Source organism: Pteronotus mesoamericanus, unplaced genomic scaffold, assembly GCF_021234165.1.
Source record: "Pteronotus mesoamericanus isolate MK-2021 breed Mesoamerican mustached bat unplaced genomic scaffold, CSHL_Meso_final contig_2, whole genome shotgun sequence".
Classification (NCBI taxonomy): Eukaryota; Metazoa; Chordata; class Mammalia; order Chiroptera; family Mormoopidae; genus Pteronotus; species Pteronotus mesoamericanus.
In genome coordinates this window covers 22,476,950-22,491,684 of record NW_026555084.1, presented here as the reverse complement: position 1 = coordinate 22,491,684, position 14,735 = coordinate 22,476,950, and the positions used below count along the sequence as shown (strand labels likewise).

At 34.7% G+C, this 14,735-nt stretch overlaps 1 protein-coding gene across 4 annotated transcripts in view; it reads left to right on the top strand.

Annotated features, from left to right (window-relative positions):
* ANKHD1 (ankyrin repeat and KH domain containing 1) overlaps window positions 1-14,735 on the top strand; it is a 107,016-nt gene that overhangs the window by 45,907 nt on the left and 46,374 nt on the right. The window contains exon 11 of one of the 4 annotated variants that reach the window (XM_054568341.1): window positions 6,516-6,572. The exons of 2 other annotated variants lie outside the window; for them this stretch is intronic. In XM_054568341.1, the coding sequence (XP_054424316.1) occupies window positions 6,516-6,572 (57 nt within the window). Of the gene's footprint in view, window positions 1-6,515; window positions 6,729-14,735 lie in introns of those variants that run through there. One more of the 4 variants, XM_054568342.1, reaches the window with a different exon arrangement.

Below are 14,735 nucleotides of genomic sequence, written 5' to 3'. Positions count from 1 at the left end.
ACAACCCAGGTATGTGCCCTCCCGAGGCATGGAACCAAACCCACGACCTTTCAAACCCACGACCTTTCAGTTTACAGGATGACGCTCCAGCCAATTGAGCCACATGGGCTCTTAAATAGGCCACTTAAAATGTTCTTTTTGAAAATCAATAATTAAATTAAAAGTTGCCCATTGATTCCAGAGATTTTTAAAAGTTCTCTCTTTCTAGCATTCAGAATCATTTTAACCACTCTATAAGCACTGAACTTTATAAGCAGAGGAGCCCTGGACAAATAACCTAATTCATATCTTCTGCTATTTGTATCTCTTGTTACCACTATAATGGGAATCATCATGCATTGAGATAAATAATATTCCTCTTTTTTTCCCTCTGCAAAGCATCTTTGTTTATTGAGCCCAGATGTGTTTTTTGTTTATTTGCTTAAGTATTTGGTGTGATTTACAGGTATGATATGATGTAAACACATTGTAAGGAGGTTTGTATTAAAATGTATTAGCATTCTCTAGTACTTAAAATCTATAAGAAATATTTAGAAAAAAACAGTGTCTTTGGAAACTGCTTAATCTTATTTCTCTGAGGAGTTTTTGTATTATCAGTGTCCTTACAAATTTTTTACCAAACTGCTTTACCAGAAGCAACCAATAAACACCATTTAAAAAGTGAAGTTGACAGACCCCCATAGTTTTTGTGCCACTGCTCTGGTGTCCTCTATTAGCTCTAAACCATTCTCTATAATTACTGGTCCTTAGACCAGAAGGTGAGTTTTAATACTTCATACTTGTTCTCATCTCTGTAGCTTACTTCAGCTCAAGCATTTATGGCCTGATTTCTTTTCCCACAGTCTTCTAGCCCTTCTTCAGTTTTACTTTTCAAGTTCAAGGTGGAGAATTAACATAGTTACCTATTAAACAGTATAATTTAGATTATAAAACACTATTCTTTTTTTTTTTTCCTTTTGCTTGCTTTTAATTTCAGCCTCCTTTTTTGTTTATGTTTTCCTGGTTTCCATCCCCAACCATATTATTGTTTTAGACATGATCCTTGTGTGTGAAACATGACCACATCAGTTCAGAGTTTCCAAAGGCCCTAATGATAGTATAGATAGTATGTGTAGGTAGAAACATTGTGCTGACCAGCATGTCAGAGGTGTTTTGATTTGACAAGATTTTCTGTTTTTTAAACCATTTGTGAAGATTATAGAATCTTTCTCTTTTCATCATGGCATATTAATATCAGAATTAAAACTTTGATACATTTGTAAAGACAGAAGAGATATTTATCATCTCTAGAATTTCTTTTACACATATTTGCCAACAAAGCTAAAGTTGGAATGGGAAAGAGAATGATATATAAATCAGGTAAATAAGTAATTTTTTCCTTGTCTCCAGCTCCTTGGCCTTTCATTTCTAGAAGATATATATCATAGTATAATTAATCAGTAGGTTCTAAACACAAGGAGAATTTCCCATAAAAAAAACTAACAGATATTAGAGAAGGTAAATAAACTCTAGTTATGTCTTACCAAGAGATTTTGTGACCCAATTTAGCATTATATAGCCTGCATTGCTATTCAGAAGTAAATCTGCTTCCTGCTTACAGGAAGAAATGCCTATGAAAGGCATCCTATTGGCCTAGGTCTGAATAGAGGTTCAAAAAGAATTGATACCACCGAACATTAGATAAGGCACCTAAATTTTCACCACAGATAGCCATCAGATCACTGATCTCTAAGCAAACACTTGCCTCAATAGCCTCCATCTGTAAAATGAAATCTAGTATTTATTTCTGGACTCTTTTACCAAGGTTGTATAAATATTCTCACTTTGCCTCTACTGGGTATCCTTAGGCAAGTCACTTAAACTCTTACAGGCTTCTTTTGGGTTTTTTCCATACCTCTTCATCCTTTTACGTTTTTTATGAGAGGTTTGGACCACATAATCTTTAATGACCTAGCCTAAGAAATCTAACTTTATGATTGCTAAAGAACAAGTTAACCAACTATTTGGTTAGATGGACTAGATGATCTTGAGTGCTTTATTAGACCAAGAATGTGTAAAATGCTATGAGATCCTCTAAGAAAATAAATTTTTAAGATAGAAATCATTATTACTAATAATGATGATAAGTGTTATGTAAATTATTTTAAAATTATTTTAAAATTTATTTTAAAATTATTTTACAATCTATGTATCTTAAATGACCCCGAGCATTATTTTGAAGATTATTTATAATTAATAATTAGCAAATTTCACATACTATAAAATATTTTATAGATTATTTTAGTAGATAAAAGTTATTTCCCTAAAACGCAGAGTTAATTTAGTAAATCTACCACAATAAAGAATATCTGGCATTATAGTGCTAAATTATTCTCTCTCCCACCGTAAGTCTTTTTACTATCAATATTTTATCCTGTTTAAATATTGTCAGAAAAGTAGGAAGATTTTTCTCAAAATGGATTTTTTTTTGTTTTAAATAAACTATTTCCACTTCACTTGTGAAATACTTAGTCAAGAATATAGTCTCTCTATTTATCTTAGGAACTATTCAGTTATAAATTTATTCTTTTTCTGAAAGTAAAGTTTATTTCAAGTAGGAGAAGAAACTTGTGTTACATAGTCTTCCTTTCATGTTTTATGTCTTAAAACTTCTCAAAATTTCCTTCGTTTAGGATTTTTTTTCAGCTTTAACTTTCAACTATACATAAGAATGGAAAAACAAGGAATTTAGAATACCATTTTACTTTAAGATGTTTGCAATCTTGAAGATAGGGATAGAAGAGGAAGAGGAGGACATGAGATAGAACATAGTTTCTTTATGCTCATAATGAAGCTGCTTTAAATGCAGTGGATCAGAGAAAACAAATGGAATCAACTTGAAGAAGTATGGTAGGCATACAGTGTTGCTAATTATGGAGTCTTTTTTTTTTAATTGATATTTTTAGAGAGAGAGAAAGATCAATTTGTTGTTCCACACACTTCTGCATTCATTGGGTTGTCTTTCGTATGTGCCCTGACAGAGGATTGACCCCCATAACTTTAGCATAGTGGGATGATGCTCTCCCCTACTGAGCTACCTGGTCAGGGAGTCTTTGCTATATCAAATAATACTTGGTCCTATCAGTTATTTTCCTCATTACTGTGATTAGGTTTTTGTTTATCAAAACCTTAAAATCACTTGAAAAATACATGTTTTTAAAAAATTTTAAGTAGGTAATACCTTTACATGGTTCAAAATTTACAAAGTATGAAAATGTTCCATGGCCACCCAGTTTCTGTCTCTGCTGGCAATTAATGTTGTTTATTTCTTAAATTGCCCCAGAGACATTTTATGTATGTATGATGAAAAGTCACATATATTGAAAGAAACATTCTTATCAATGTTTAATTTTTCATATAATTTCTTATTGAAACAGAATTTTGGTTTATGTCATACTCATTTTCTCTGTAGTGTTGACCATAGCTTTTAAGGGTTTATTATTTTTTATGTTTTAATAAAAATTAAAATACTTTTGCACCAATGAGGAAATTGGGCCCTTTGAATATGCCACATGGTCTAGCACGGATTTTCTTCCCTAGCCATAAAGCAAGCTCTGTGACCCGTGTTGCTTTCCTTGGACTGTATTCTACCCGCCAAATGAACTTTTGGGGGCATTTTCTTATAATAATTGAGCTAATGGAAACATTTTGCACCCTCTGATTCTTATTTCTGGAATTTATTTACTTAAGATGAGATTTGATATGGACTTCCCTTAGGGAAAAAAAATGTGAAGTTTGATATTATATTAAATCTTATGAAATAGAAATGTGGACCAGGTCCTCTCTTATAAGATTGTTTTTTTAACTTAGGCAGTATGTCGGGTCTTCTTCTGGGCATTTCTATTTCTATTCCAAATATTTGTATCTTCTATGTATGTGGGCTATATATCTTTTTTTATATGAGTGGCTTTGTTACCACATATACTGTCCTGCAACTTTTTCCTTATTAATATTTTTCTATGTCAGTTACTATGGATTTCTCATTCCTTCTCACAGTTATTTATTCCTTATGTAGTTATTCATAAATGTTTGTGATACTAGGTTTAAATATTACAAATGGTGCTGCACTAAATATTATTAAGCACATTTACATTTTTTCTGCTTTTGTGTATGTATCTATAGGGATAAATTCCTAGAACTGAAATTCTGGTTATCAAAAGGCCCACATCTAAAATTTTGATAGCTGCTGCCAGATTGGTTAAAAATGCTGAACCAGTCTATTTCTATTAATAATTGAGACTTCCTAATTCTCAACATTCTCATTAACATGAATTAGATTGATTTGTCCATCTATCTCCCTACCTACTTCCTTCCTTCCTTCCTTCCTGTCTTTCCTTCTTTCTTTTATTCATCCTAGATGGCTTAATTTTCCAATCTTTGATCATAGTCCCATGTCTGTTTTAACTAAAAATTCTCCCTGTGTTCCAAGTAGCCCTATGAGCTGTTCATTAATTGCTCCAAAAGCTTTGGTGAACTATAAAACATAGGTATAAAGTTGTTTTCTGGAAGAATATTCAGACATCATTTACAAATGCAAATTTTTAAATTTATAAATGCAAATTTAAAAAATTAAATATTCAGACAATATCTATTGACTTCCTTCTGAAAGAGGAGGTTAAATGTATCTTCCACGATAGGAGTTTCAGGAGTTATTTTTTATATTAGTATGGTTTTATAACACTTATATTCTGTTTATGACACCATTTCTGCCATTTGTTTAACTGTAACTGTAAATTTAGGTGAAGTCAGTGCTTACTAGCCTTTCATATTATGTAGCTTCTTAATCCCTGAGTGCCTGAATTGACTCACTTTTTGGCTAGCTGATACTCGTATTTTGATTTTAATTTACTCCCCTCCCCTGGAAGAAAAAAAAAGGAGTCTTCATGTGGTTGCATTTTTGAGATTACTGTATGTTGTATTTATAAATGAATATCACCATATATAAAATTATTGAGTCACACTTTTTTTTTTCCCCTCAAAAATCTAAGCACTGTATTGTCTGTCTTGCGGTATTGAATATTGCTAAAACCTGCTAGACCATTCCCCATTATATGTAAGTAATTTCCTATTTCTGTCCGGATTATCATAAGACTTTTTCATTGTACTTAAACCTCTGTGATTTTACCAGAATGTGTCTTGGCATTTATTATTTTTTATTAGTTTTACCTGGAAAACAATGAGTGCTTTTTAACTGAAGATTTTTGCTGCTGCTGTTCCTCTCTTCCTCTGTCTTTTCCTCCAGTTTTATTGTATCCTTGCAATACTTCTTTTTCTATTCCATTTTCATCCAGGATATTTATTATATCCATAGCTTGGATCTCCCCTATTTGTATTATCTTAATTCTTTTTCCGTTTCCTCTGCATTGTTTCTCTCAAGTTCATCTTCCAGGTCACTATTTTTTCTGTATACTTGTTGCTTCTAGTGTGGTTTTCATGGTTTTATTGTTACTTAGTTTCTTCTGCTCTTTCAGCTCACTTTTAAATCTCCTCTTGCTGGTTTATCACTTTGTTCAGCTATTTAAAGAATTTATGTTCTCTTTAACTTACTTGAAAATGTAGGACAATATTTGACTTAAACTTTGTTTCCATTTTTGTAGGAACTTCTTAATAGGTTCATGTTAGATACTTCCTGCTTATTACTCATATTTGAATGAGGCTTACCATTTGTTGAAAATCATATAGGGTGGGGCAGGGAGAGGAAGTGAGCCTTAACTCTCAGCTTCTTCAAATCATGTTGTTGTCTCACGATACTTTCTTGCCAAATCTCTACTATAGGAGCTTGCATCCCCTTAAAGTAAGCTCATCTCCAGGGTAGGAGGTAGGAGTGACTTAGAATAAAGACTTTTCTAGGCTACATTTTTGTTTGGAGATTTAATTGACTCTGGTTTGTGACTGCAAAGCTTATTACTGTTTCCTCACTTATATCCTTTTCTCATCTTCAAGTACTCTCTCTGTCAGGGGTCTAGATCTAGAGAAAATGCAGATATTCTATTTCTCAAGTTCTTTGAAGATTCCTGTTTTAGTTGAAAAGTGTGAGCACTAAATATGTTTGTAATGGGGGGGCTACATAACTATATAATTATAATATTTTCCTTACTTTTTCTCCCAACTTGTGATACCCCCAAGTCTTTTAATAATATTCTTTGGTTAGATGTTAAAATATACTGTTTTGGATTCTGTGGCTTTAGTTGTGTTTGGAGACAAAGGCATGAATGCAAATAATTCAGCAGAATTATATCTGCATATGTTATGCTTTATACTGACGTTATATTGGAGGAGAACCACATTGTCACACCCTTTAAAAAATAATGCTCTGCTCCTGAGATTATGGTCTCTACAGATGAGAATCTTTTTAGTTGAAGATCCTGAGATTGACAAAGCCCAGCATCCGAAGTACCAGTCACAAGGTCTTCATGGCCAAATGTGATTTTCGTTTTTGGAATAAGATCCGTGAGTTCTTCTTTTTCCTTTCACAGGACAAGCAGGAGGACACGAAGACTATTTTGAAGGGCATAGATCCGGCCAAGCATCAGGTGAGGGTGGCCTTTGATGCTTGTAAGCTACTACATAAAGACTAGATGTTGTAGGTAACCAGAATTCTGGATCTGAACTCCAGCCAAGAAGTTCCAGGACCCTGATGGGTGACAAAGGAAATCCTCTTCAAATGAAAAAGATTATGAAGTTTAAATAAAAGGAGATTTACATTACTAGTAATTTGCCTCCTTAGTATTTTTTTAATGTGATATTCCTAAAATATCCTGTAGGTGAAAATAAATCTTACTCTGATAGTTCTTTTGTATTCTCCCTTACTGGGAGAGTTAAAATACCCCAGAGGAAAAAAAGTTCCATTGTAAAATTCTTTCTATTCAACTTTGTGCATCAAAAAAGTATGAAACTTAGATTTAGGGTGGCATATTGGATTTTTTTAATATAATCTTCAGATTAAAAAAATTAATTAATTTTTTACTATATTATTCATGCCCTAATTTATATAAACTTAAATTTTTTAAAAATTATCTCCTATTCATTCTGAAATTGGTTTTTAAGAAGGTGAATACTTGTTCACAGGCAACATTTCTTTTCTTTTGAAAAAATATGTGGAATTTGTGCCTGATGGTTTTAAAAGTCAAGCACAGTTAATATCCATTGTAATCCAGAGAGATTTGTTTAAACTCAGGAGCAGTGCTTAATTTATATAAATTACAAATAAATTGTGATTGGATGACAATTAACTTAGGTCACCTAAAATAAATTTTTCAGCATCAAGCCACTCTTAAATATAATGCTTATTAAAATATTTTCATCAATGGCTTGTTGAATAAGAAGTTTTTATATTCTGATTTGAAGAAATAAAATCAATGTATTTCACAAAATACGTGAAAATGTGAACTTTTACTCAGTTTATGTAGTACTTCAGGCTCCTATCTAGAATGCAAAGCTTGAGTGTTACTTCAGATAAGATATTCCTTTCTTCCTGGATTTGTTCAATGTAATGTGACTATAAATCTCTCTCTCTCTCTCTCTCTCTGTGTCTCTGTCTCTGTCTCCCTCTCTCTAGCTGTCTCAAAACTTGGGGTACTTTTTATTATTATTAGTTTTTAATTTAACCTCTATTGTATTTTTTCCATTATCATTTAGTTCCCTTAAACCCTTCCCCCAAGCAATCACCATGCTGTTCTCTGTATCCATGAGTCTTTTTTCCTTTTGCTCAATACCTCCACCCCCAACCCTGCCCCCACTAGCTGTCATCTGCTCTCCATCTGAGTCTGTCTCTGTTTTGCTTGTTAGTTCAGTTTGTTTGTTAGATTCCACATATGAGTGAAATAAATCATAATGGTATTTGTCATTCTCCGACTGGCTTATTTTACTTAGCATAATGTTCTCCAGGTCCATCCACACTGTTGCAAAGGGTAAAATTTTCTTCTTTTTTATGGCTGAGTAGCATTCCATTGTGTAAATGTCCCAGAGTTGTTTAATCCACTCATCTACTGATGGACACTTGGGCTGCTTCCATGTGTTGGCAATTTTAAATAGCGCTGCAATGAACACAGGGGTACTTATTTTCTTTCAGATTAGTGTTTTGGGTTCCTTTGGATATATTCCCAGAAGTGGGATCACTGGGTGAAAAGGCAGATCCATTTTTAATTTCTTGAGGCATCTCCATACTGCTTTCCACAGTGGCTGCACCGATCTGCATTACCACCAACGATGCAAAAGGGTTCCCTTTTCTCCACATCTTTGCCAGCACTTGTTGTTTGTTGATTTATTGATGATAGCCATTCTGACAGGTGTGATATGGCATCTCATTGTGGTTTTAATTTGCATTTCTCTGATGATTAGTGACATTAAGCATCTTTTCTCATGTCTGTTGGCCATCTGTATGTCCTCTTTGGAGAAGTGTCTATTCAGGTCCTTTGCGCATTTTTTAATTGGGCTGTTTGTTTTTTTGGTGTTGAGTTTTCTAAGTAGTTTATAAATTTTTTATATTAACCCCTTATCAGATATATCAGCAAATATGTTCTCCCATTCAGTGGGTTGTCTTTTTATTTTGTTGATGGTTTCCTTTGCTGTGCAAAAACTTTTTTAGTTTGATGTAGTCCCATTTGTTTATTTTTTCTTTTGTTTCCCTTGCCTGGGGAGATATATCTGATAAAAAAATTTTAGGAGCAATATCTGAGATTTTGCTGCTTATGTTTTCTTCTAGGATTTTTATGGTTTTGGGTCTAATATTTAAGTCTTTGATCTATTTTTTAATTTATCCTTATGTGTGGTGTAATAAGGTGGTCTAGTTTCATTTTTCTGCATGTATATATCCAGTTTTCCCAACACCATTTATTGAATAAGCTATCTTTAGCTCACTTTATGTGCTTGCTTCCTCTGTTGAACATTAATTGACTGTAAAACTGTGTGTTTATTTCTGGGCTCTCTATTCTGTTCCATTGATCTGTGTGTCTGTTTTTATGCCAGTACCAGGCTGTTTTGATTACTATGTCCTTATAGTATAGTTTGACATTAGGCAGCGTGATTCTTCCAACTTTGTTCTTCTTTCTCAGGATTACTGTTGCTATGAGAGAGGCCTTTTGTGGTTCCATATAAATTTTTGAAATATTTGTTCCAGTTCTGTGAAATGTGTCATTGGAATCTGAATCTATAGATTGCTTTCAGTAGTATGGACATTTTAATGATGTTAATTCTTCCTATCCATGAACATGGTATGTGCTTCTACTTATTTGTATCTTCTTCTGTTTCTTTCTTCAGTGTCTTATAATTCTCCGAGTATAGGTCTTTTACATCGTTGGTTAAGTTTATTCCTAGGTATTTTACTCTTTTTGTAGCAATTGTGAATGCCATTGTTTTCTTAATTTCCCTTTCTGTTAGTTCTTTATTGGCATATAAAAATGCAGTTGACTTCTGGATATTAATTTTGTATCCTCTACTTTGCTGAAGACATTTATCAATTCTAAGTTTCTTGGTAGAATCTTTGGAGTTCTCTATGTACAGTATCATGTCATCTGCACATAAAGACAGTTTTACTTCTTCCTTTCCCACTTAGTTGCCTTTTATTTCTTTATTTCTTTTTTTTTTTTTTTTTTTGGTCTGATTGCTGTGACTAGGACTTCCACAACTGTGTTGAATAAGAGAGGTGAAAGTGGACATCCCTGTCTTGATCCTGATCTTAAGGGGCAACGCTTGAACTTTTTGCTGGTTGAGTATGATGCTGGCAGTAGGTTTGTCATATATAGGGCCTTTATTATGTTTAGGTATAATGAATGGTCCCTTTATTCCCACTTTGCTGAGAGTTTTGATCATAAATGGGTTTTGGGTTTTAGCAAAAACTTTCTCTGCATCTGTTAATATGATTATGTGGGCTTTACCCTTCATTTTGTTTATATGGTAAATCACATGTATTGATTTGCGAATGTTATACCAACCTTGCATTTCCAGAATAAATCCGACTTGATCAGGGTGTATGATCTTTTTGGTGCATCATTGTATTTGGTTTGCTAGTCTTTTGTTGAGAATTTTAACATCTATGTTTGTCAGGGATATTGACCTATAATTTTCTTTATTTTTAGTGTCTTTATGTTTTGGAATTAGGATAATGCTGGCCTCATAAAGTGAGCTTGGGAGACTTCCCTCCTCTTGAATTCTATGAAAAAGTTTGAGAAGGAGAGGTGTTAGCTCTTCTTGAAATGTTTGGTAAAATTCACCTGTGAAACCATGTGATCCCAGACATTTGTTTGTTGGGAGTTTTTTGATTACTGCTTCAATTTCATTAGGTATAATCTGTCTATTCAGATTCTTTGATCCTTCCTGATTTATTTGTGGAAGATTGTATGTTTGTAGGAATTCATCCACGTTGTCTAGGTTGTCTAGTTTGTTGGCATATGATTGTTCATAATATTTTCTTAACAGTCCTTTGTATTTGTTTGGTGTCAGTTATTATTTTTCTTCTTTCATTTCTGATTTCATTTGTATGGGTTCTTTCTCTTTTTTTTCTTAATGAGTCTGGTTAAAGGTTTGTCAGTTTTGTTTATCTTTTCACAGAACCAGCTCTTGGATTCATTGATCTTCTGTATCGGTTTTTTTTTTTTTAGACTCTATTTCATTTATTTTTGCTCTGATCTTTATTATTTCCTTCCTTCTGCTCACTTTGGAATTTGTTTGTTGTTCTTTTCAAGTTCCTTTAAGTGTGAAGTTAGATAGCTTATTTGAGCCTTTTCTTCTTCTTCTTTTTTTTTTTTGAGATAGGCCTGTAATGCTATGAATTTCCCCCTTAAAATTGCTTTCCCAGTGTCCCACAGATTTTGGAATGTTGTGTCTTCATTTTCATTTGTTTCAAAGTATCTTTTGATTTCTTCCTTGATCTTGTTGTTGACCCATTCATTGTTTAATGACATGTTATTTAGCTTCCATGTCTTTGTGTGTTTTTTAGTGTTCTTGTGATTGATTTCTAGTTTCATAACATTGTGGTCAGAGAAGATGCTTGATATGATTTCAATCTTCTTAAATTTATTGAGACTTGTTTTATGTCCTAACATGTGGTCTATCCTAGAAAATATTCCATGTGCACTTGAAAAGTACGTATATTCTGTTGCTTTGGAGTGAAATGCTCTGAAGATATCAATTAAATCCATTTGATCTAGTGTGTTGTTTAAAGCTGCTGTCTCCTTTTTGATTTTCTGCCTGGAAGATCTATCTATCCATTGAAGTCAGTGGGGTGTTAAAATCCCCAACTATGACTGTATTTCTGTCGATCTCTCCTTTTATGTCCGGAAGCTACACTAACCTCCTCCCAGGACCAATCTGGAATTACAACTTAATTGTAGAGAAATCATCCAGAGTAACCAACTGACCACTAGCTGGAGAGAAGCCTTATAACCAAGGACAGACAGAAGAAACCACTTCACCACAAGACTGGTAGGCAGTGCGGAGGAGGCGCGAAAGGGCTGGCTGGGCTCCCACGGGCGGCCACTGAGGTTCCAGATGGATAGTTCAGTGGCCGGGGGATTCCCCCTGAGAAGTGTTAGGGTCTAAATCCCAAGCTGCATTCCCCAGCCTAGAGCACTAGAGCCAGAAAGGAACTCAGATAATATCCAGCTGTATGAAAAAGCAGCAGGGTTCCTATCTACCAGGGAGAGACAGCTGGAGATGCAGAGAGACTTTTAAAGGGCCAGTGCACAAGATTTCATTTGCAGCCCCCTACCCCGGACTCCGGCAGAGGGAGGGAAGAGTGGAATAGAGACACTTGATGAGAGTCTAGGGCTGGTGACTCTGGGGAGAGAACTAAAAGAACAGCTACCTGGATCCCTGTGCTGAGTCATTCCTCATACTGCAGAAGTCATCTTTCTCAGGCAAAGCACTCCTTTCCTAGTGGTATCAGGGTGAGGGGAAGCAAAAGCCCTGCCCTCAGTAATTATTCTGCCTCCCCTTGTGGTGCTTAAGCCAGACTGCTGATCACAGCTTGATTAGATTAACAACTGATTGGCTTGGCAATTGATTAGTTTAACAACTAAGGTAGAAAATACAAAGAAGCAGCAAAAATGGGAAGACAAAGAAACAGACCCCAGATGGAAGAACATTAAAATGCTCTAGAAGAAATAGATGAAATAGAGGCAAGCAATTTATCGGATAGGGTTCAGAGTAATGATTATAAGGATACTCAACAGCATGAGAAAAAAGACATAGAAACCATAAAATAGAACTAATCAGAAATAAAGAATGCAAAATAATCTCACTGGAAGGAATAAACAGTAGGTTATATGAAGCAGAGGATAGAATCATTGTTTTGGAAGACAAGGTAGAAAAAACACCCAGTCAGAGCAGCAAAAAGGAAAAAGAATTAAAAGAAATGAGAGCTTAAGAAACATTTTGGACAACATGAAACATAATATCCACATCATGGGATTACCAGAAGGAGAAGAGAGTGAGCAAGGGGTCAAGAACCTATTTGCAAAAACAATGACTGAAAACTTCCCTAATCTGATGAAGGAAAAGCCACATAATGTCCAGGAAGCTCAGAGAGTCAGTCCCAAACAAGTTGGACCCAAAGAGGCCTACACCGAGACATGTCATAATTAAAATGACCAGGCTTAAAGACAAGGAGAGAATCCTAAAAGCCACAAGAGAGAAGCAGGTAGTTACCTACAAGAGAGCACCAATTAAACAGGCATCTGACTACTCAGCAGAAACATTTCAGACCAGAAGGGAGTGGTGTAAAATATTCAAGGTGGTGAAAAGTAAGGACCTACAACCAAGGCTATTTTACCCAGCTAGGCCATCATTTAAAATCAGAGGAGAAATAGGGACCTTCCCAGACCAGAAAAAGCTAAAGGAGTAGGTTAACACCAAACCAGTACTGCAACAAATGTTAAAGGGCTTGCTTTAGGAAGAAGAAGAGAAAGAAAAAAGAAAAAAAGAGAGAGAGGTGAAGTCTATCTTAACAATAAAATGGTGCTACATATATATCTATCAATAGTCACCTTAAATGTAAATGGCTTAAATGCTCCAACCAAAAGACATAGGGTAGTTGAATGGATAAGAAAACAAGACCCATGTATGCTGCCTCCAAGAGACCCACCTCAGATCAAAAGATAATGCACAAAGTGGAAGTAAAGAATAGGAAAAAGATATTTCATGTAAATGGAAAAGAAAAAAGATGAGATAGTAGTGCTTATATCCAACAAAATAGGCTTTAAAACCAAGGTTATAGTTCATATTGATAAAGGGAACAATCCAACAAGAGGATATAACCCTAGTAAACATTTATGTACCCAATATAGGAGCACCTAAATATGTAAAGCAAATCTTGATGGGATGCCTTTTAAAATGAGGTTTGCAACCCCACTTTTAGAGGTTCATATTCAACATATTTGAAATGACTGTCTGCATTTTAGCTAATATCCCAGGATATTCTGATGACAAGCCCTCCATATTCCACACTTGGAGGCATTGCTAGAGTCTGTACAGATTATTTTGCATCATTGTAGAGTTCTGTTCTTTTTCCATCTTTGCTTTATAACCAGTCATTCTTCCTTCATCCAAACTGAGTAAGCTTGGTTTTCTTTGTTACTTGTGATATTTAGAAACTAAGCTAAGCAAAAACCCTAGAACGGTGCCTCTTAATCTCTTTTCCATCTCAATTCTCCCAAGGGATATGAACATCATCAGTAACAGTAGATCACTAAAGTAATGATAAGTATACAATGGTAGGCTGGAAGAATGTACCCTGAAAGGTAGACTATCAGAATCCTCACAGGAGTGTCAGCCCTCAGCCCATAGGCTGCATGCAGCCCAACACAAAATCATAAATTCACTTAAAACCTTATTTTGCTCATCAGTTTTTCTTAGTGTTTGTGTATTTAATGTGTAGCCCAAGACAACTGTTCTTCCATTGTGGCCCAGAGGTGCCAAAATGCTGGACACCCCTGTGAGTCTAGTATGTATACAGTATAAAACATGCCCTGGTTGGTGTGGCTCAGTGGATTGAGTGTTGGCCTGCGAACCAAAGGATCCCTAGTTCAGTTCCCAGTCAGGGCACATGCCTGGATTGTGGACCAGGTCCCAAGTTGGGGGCGTGTGTGAGACAACCACACTTTGATGTTTCTCTCCTTCTCTTTCTCCCTCCCTTCACCTCTCTCTAAAAATAAATAAATAAAATCTTTAACAATGGAAAAAATAAAACAAAACCCTCTACTTCCCCTCTCTTGTGATTCTGGTCCTTCTCCCAGTGTTCTCCAAATCCAAGAAAACATTACCTCTGTGATATAGTTAGAATCCTTATAAATATGCCTTGCATGCCCGTGACTATGATTTTAAAGGAAATAAATTTGTTTTGAAGACAACAGACATACTGTAAAATTGAATTTTGTAACCTAAAACCAAATAGAAAAAACTGCACTTTTCTTCTCATAGTACTTACTTATGAGAACTAGAACTTTGTAGTGTATTTTACATGGATAAGCTTTTGGGGGGGCTTATGAGCTCTAATTATCCACTTATCAATATATTTCATGTGTTAGTGACTAGCTTACCTTAATACTTTTTAAATAAGACCTTTCACTTTTTAAATGATAACGCTTTGTTAAGGAATAATATATATACATATTGTTGCATTTTACTACTCAAAACTTGAAAATTTACCCATTTTTTCTTGATCTAAAACTATCTGAAATACACAAAATTTCTAATGTGTT